This window comes from Ciona intestinalis, unplaced genomic scaffold, assembly GCF_000224145.3.
Source record: "Ciona intestinalis unplaced genomic scaffold, KH HT000159.2, whole genome shotgun sequence".
In the NCBI taxonomy this organism is placed as follows: domain Eukaryota; kingdom Metazoa; phylum Chordata; class Ascidiacea; order Phlebobranchia; family Cionidae; genus Ciona; species Ciona intestinalis.
Genome location: NW_004190481.2, coordinates 147086 through 153401, shown reverse-complemented (window position 1 = coordinate 153401; position 6316 = coordinate 147086). Strand labels below are relative to the sequence as shown.

Sequence of the window (6316 nt, the reverse complement as noted above, 5' to 3'; positions counted from 1 at the left end):
TAACATTGGTGTATGCGAATCGTGTGAATACGGTTTTATAATTCTTTAAATGTCTTCGTGTACTACCAAATGGGACGATCAAATAGAATGAAAGGTGTCCTATCTTCCCCCACACCGTTATATAACAAAAACGCTTGTTAGGAATAAATTTTATGGACAATCTAGGTATTTGAAATTGTTAATTATTCAGCTTCGTGTGGCTGCAGCTTCAGCAGCTATTACACAGACGTTCTATTCCATTGTGTACATTTAGTATTGGGTTACTTGTCACCGCATTTATCTGAAAACAATAAAGGCCTCTAAAATGTATTATTGTGTGGTTCATACAGACGTAATGCCGACTGCAGTGTGGCAACACACGGCAGGCAGTATAGAGGCTTTGTACAGTGTGTAGCAGTACGTCTGTTTAACAGGAGACGCATTATTGGAGCTTATTATATAGTGGGGTGGGGGAAGACGAGACACCTTTAGAAGATAATATCTAAGTAACCTGATTTTTAAAACAACCATTAACGGTCTATGGAAGCCGTATGAAAACGCTTTTATAATTCTTTGAACGTTCTTTATTGACCATCAAATGGGACGAGAAAATATTGTAAAAGGTGTCCCATCTTCTCCCACCCTAATATAAAATAATTAAATGGTGTTTTATAGCAAAACTGCTGTCGTAAAAAAAAACATGAATGGGGTGTTAGGTGGAAACGTACGTAAAGAAATCTTAATCGTTTCTCTTGCGTTGGTTTTTACAACTTTTATGGTTACTACACTATTCCTTGGAGAGCGTTCGAAACTATCAGAACGGAAATTCCCATGGAGATTACAAGAACAATTAATAAACTCACCTGGAGCTTATAATAAACACACAATTCATGCCATTACCTCGACGTATGCAAGACTAACCCAGAAGGCGGATTTAACAAGGTTGATGCAAACTTTAATGCATCTACGTAACTTCCATTGGATTGTAGTCGAAGATTCGGAAGAAAAAACTACGCTGGTGTCGAAGCTTTTGAAGAAATCGGGTTTGCATTACACTCATCTTAATATAAAGAACACTGAACAGCATCTTTTTGTGAAACACTTGCAAACGACCAACGCAGCTTTGGCTTGGGTTAGAAAACACATTGAACCCGATGAAGGAGTGGTTTATTTTATGGACGACGATAATACTTATGCTTTAAAAGTGTTTGAGGATATGAGAACAACTAAATTAGCTTCTGTGTGGCCGGTTGGACTCTCTGCTGATTTAATTGTTGAAGGCCCAGTTCTTTGTAAAGATAACAGAGTTGTAACATGGAGAGCACTTTGGGAACCTGATCGTAAAGTACCGATTGATATGGCCGGCTTTGCCATTAGCACTGCTCTTTTGCGCCAGCACCCGGACGTGTATTTTATTGATATAGAACCACTGGAGTCGCAGTTTCTGGCCGATCTTGGTTTGACGAAAGATAAAATGGAACCAAAAGCAAACAACTGTACTGAAATAAATGTTTGGCACACACGAACTACAAAGTATATTCCGCGTTTGGAGGACGAGGCTTTGAAACTCGGACCTGAGTTTAACCCGAACGTGGAAGTATAAACGTCGTCGCATTATACGAACAATTTATGTATCTTTAAGCTGAATAAATACTTGCTTTATCCGGAAAACGACAATCGTTATAACACGAATGCTCCGTTTCATACATCTCGTGCCAGCGTACGAGTTACCATGTATGTTACTTTGTGGGTGATTATTTGTTCTGTATTTTTTTTTTCTCTAAAGCTGATAATTTGGACAACCCATTATTGACCACTGGGTACGAGCAATTGATTTGTCTTGCCCAAGACACTTACGCCCACAGCAATGGTAATAGTGAATTATAATTTAGACCATGACAAGCGTGATAACGAATAACGCAACAAATGAATGAAAGAAACTTGCTTTAGTCTCGCGTGGCCTGAAAGCGACAGTCATTATAAGATGTTTGTTCTATTTTATATACGTCGTACCAGCTAACGAGCTAAATATTGCCATGCCTAAGAACACATACGCCCACAGTGGTAGAAACGATAGGCCTTAAATCTATTACCCCTGGGTTAGAGACAGGTGCCGTAAGCAATTTGCCGGTACGGTCCGTGGAATTATGACACCATTTTACCAAAGCCTGTAACTTTAGACGGGTGCAGCCTATACAGCATGTGATTGCGCCTTAGATTAAATAATGGGCACCTGACAACAGTCCTGTTTTTGTGCTTAACTTCTTGCTAGGGATGTCTTATCTTATTGTAGTTAGCAATAAATATTTGCAACTACAAAGTGGGGCAAAGTGGGACTATATAAACATAAAAGAACAAGGTGTCCCATCTTCCCCACCCTAAGAAACGGAAAAATAAGGTTTAAAAAAACCTGCAGCGCCGAAGTGTTTCCACTGGTATTGCGTCAGGGGCGACCCAGGTTTACGAAATCTAATTAATTCGATCGTTTGAATAAATTTCATCATTAAAACCAAAAAAAGGTGATTTCATATTTTAAAATAATAGATTATAATCTGATTGTTAAACAACTTTATACATTTAGATTTTAAATATCCCTTCAAATTACAAAATTTATAAAAAATAAAAGTAAGCGCAATAATTTTTATACTAAACTAAAACTCACATAAAAAGTCGTCCGGCGCCGTGGCCTGCCTGTAACCATTAGGTAATGAGTTCAAGGCTCGTCGCTCTTACCATTGTGAGCGTATGTGTCCTTGAGAAAGACACTTAACGACAATTGCCCAACCCAGTGGTCACTAATGGGTTTTCCAAATTATTAGCCATACATAATAAAAGAACCCCCCCACAAAAAAAATAACCCACAAAGTAACATACTTGGTAACTCGTAAGCTGGCACGAGGTGTTAAACCCGTGTTATAACGACTGTCGTTTTCCGGCCACGCGAGGATAAAGCAAGATGAATACATGTTCGTGGATACTAAAACAACAACTAGTAAGTTACATTCATTCAGTTTGTTACATTCATTCATATTCAAGTTAACATGTTATACAGACAGTAAGCATCAATACCCACTATGCCACACTTACATATAAGTTCCCATAGATATTCCCTGCTTTTCTGCGTGGGTGGGACATATTTACGCCATACATACAACATGTTAATATTAAGCTTACAATTCATAAGCTATGCTAGTTTCTTTGTGTTGTATGCCTGATGTAAGCGGGTGGGGTAAGACGGGACGGTTGTTGGGTTATGTCATCAATTTGTACTATTATACATTTATTAACTGACAATATAACAAAATATAGTGGGGCGGGGGAAGACGAGACACCTTTAGCACATAATATCCTAATACACTGATCGTGTTTTAAACAATTACCAATAGTCTATGGGAGTCGTGAAAATACGACTTTCTAAATATTGGTAACACCTAGTAGGGTGGGGCAAGATGGGACACTTTCAGCACATAATATCCACATATCCTGATCGTGTTTTAAACAATTAACAACGGTCTATAGGAGTAGTGAAGCTACTATGTCGCTACTACGTATTTATTCAACTTTGCTTTATTTTTTTTGTGAACTTTAAACTTTAAGTACTGCTGTAAGAATATTATTGTAGTTAAGATCGTTTATATTTGCTAATGGATCATGTTATTGTAATGTTAGAAGCCAAATCTTATCTAAACCGACAGAAACTGGTTTAATTGACGTTTTTTGTTGCACTCTTGAAATATGGTTATATATATTTTTTATGCCCGCTAGGCGGCACCTCAGAGTTAGACAATATTTGTTTTGTGAAATGCATGCAAAAAATTGGATAGATAATATGTACTGACATATAACAAAAATGCATTATAAATTGAACTGTATAACCCTCATAACGCGATAAACGCTGTTAGTTGCTAATATTACAATCGGAAAATTTTTGATTTAGGAGCTTGATGTATTCCATCAAAGGTGGCTGTACACAGTATCCGGAATTCGTCTGTTTCGTCCGGATTTCCCTGCCGCATGCGGAACTCGGTAATGGGCTTGCATACGACTTCGCAAGCGAATTCGCACGCCGGATACTGTGTACAACTACCTTTACCCCACAATACTATATCTCAGTTTATACTTTAATAGCCAACGTAAAAAGTAACGATGGCACAACTATTTATAGTAGGATGGGGGAAGATGGGACACCTTTTTATTCTATTTTCTCGTACGTTTTGGTAGTAAACAAAGAACATTCAAAGAATTATAAAACCTTGTCCTCGCGACTTTCATAGACCGTTGTTAATTGTTTAAAACACGATCAGGATATTTATATATTTTGTGCCAAAAGTGTCCCATCTTCCACCACAGTACTATAATAGTTTTATGTAATATTTAGAACTGTCCATTAGCAATTTTCCTTTTCGCGTTGACCTATTAAAAGGCGATCATTATTTGTTTCACGTGTGGGTGTAAATTGCACAAAGAGACAAATGGAGTCATGACCTATTTTCATTCTAATTCATTCCCGCTAGTTTACAGCTACTCGTTACAGAAACATCAAACGTAAATGTGAACCAACTGTTTCGGCGCAAACGTTGCAATTAACGGCTACAAAGGTGCTATTTAACAGCAAAGAGCTCATAGGCATTTTGCATGGGCCGTATTTGGCCCCATGTGATTATGTAGTTAACTTTACAATTATTACAAAAGCAGACGAACCAATATTGTTGCACTGGTATTGTCGTAACATAAAGTATTGTGGGGTAAGATGGAACACTTTTTGTGCATAATACCAAATATTTTAATGGTGTTTTAATAATTAACAACGGACAATGGGAGTCGTGAGGATACGGTTTTAAAATTCTTTGAATGTTCTTTATTTACTACCAAATGAAACGAATAAATAGAATGGTGTCTCATCTCCCCCCATCCTACTATACAGCAAAAAATATTGATAATATAGCATAGTGGGGAAAGATGAGACACTTTCAGCACATAAAATCCAAATATCCTGATCGTGTTTTAAACAATTAACAAAGATCTATGGAAGTCGTGAGTATAGTTTTTTTTTGTTTATTCCCAAATGGAATGAGACAATATAACGAAAAAGTGTCCCATCTCCCCTCCACCCTACCATAATATTAAGTTAGGTGCTGATTATTAAGACATTAGCCTATTTACAAACAATATCTTGTCTTTTAGTTTGAAATATTTATAAATCTTGGCTACCATAATCGAAGAGAAAAATAAGGTTTTATTTTCGTATAAAATAAACCAACATTTTGTATAACCAAGGCACCGTAGTGAAATAGCTACAAAGCTTGTAGCCCAGTCAAGCCGTTTCCTATGAATTTGTATTACCGCGTTCAGTAACGTCTGAAACGATTCAGCTGTTCGCAGGAAATCACAATTGGTCAGGCGACCAACACATTAAAGAGAAAGGCTGTCGGCTGTTTCTATTTCTCTTTAATGTACCGTTAGCGGTTTGCTATTCGACGTAGATGTAACTTCTACCGTAATAATTTGTATAGGGCTTTTGGTGGCGAATGAAATTCACATTCAATGTTGGAGGGAGGTTGGGTACCTTTTTATATTCTTTTTTTCGTCCTAATTGGTAGTAAACAAAGAACATTTAAAGAATTATAAAACCATATTCTTAAGACTCCCATAGACTGTTGTTATTAAATGTTATACCCACGATCAGGATATTTGGATATTATGTGCTTTAAGTGTCTTCTACCGCCCTACTATATCTCAATGGATAACTGAGTTAGCTTAAAAAACGAGATAATGAACTATATACCACTATTTATCATTAGTCCTATCTTAAAATCATTATTTAAAGGTTTCCCAATCTAGTAATTACGCTCTGCTGGTTTGTTACGGCTGTGTTTGCCGTTCAGAGCCGTACATAAAAGCTTTTGACCCAAATCCTGAAGGATGGCGACCAGACAGCGGAAATAAAAGCAGCGTTTAAACCTCAGACGAAAAAGGAACCCAGTTCCAGACGAGTAGAAAAAGGGCTTGAGGGCGTTGCAAAAATGTTATGAGCCAGGACATTCGGCACAAGGGAATACTTTCGAAAGTGTTCTAGTATAGATAATGTTGTATTTAAATTACGTTGAACTTCAGTTTTCGGTGAAAGTTTTAGACACATGTAAGGTAACTTAAAGCAGTAATTGTAATTAAATGTCTTTTTATATGACTTTTCGATTACGGTAGCCAAGATTTAGAAATATTTCAAACCAAAAGACAGGATATAGCGACGAAACAACAGTTGTTAAAACACGCTTACAATTAAAAACGTATTTACATTTAATTGGAAGAAAATAAGCGTGTATATGTTGTTGCATTT

At 36.9% G+C, this 6316-nt stretch overlaps 1 protein-coding gene across 1 annotated transcript; it reads left to right on the top strand.

Moving 5' to 3' along the window:
* Positions 1-570: 570 nt before the first annotated feature.
* On the top strand, positions 571-1643 carry LOC100177555 (galactosylgalactosylxylosylprotein 3-beta-glucuronosyltransferase 3-like). The gene has a single exon (XM_002122681.2). The coding sequence runs from the start codon at positions 641-643 to the stop codon at positions 1580-1582; it is 942 nt and encodes a 313-aa protein (XP_002122717.2). The 5' UTR covers positions 571-640; the 3' UTR covers positions 1583-1643.
* The last annotated feature ends 4673 nt before the right edge of the window (positions 1644-6316 follow it).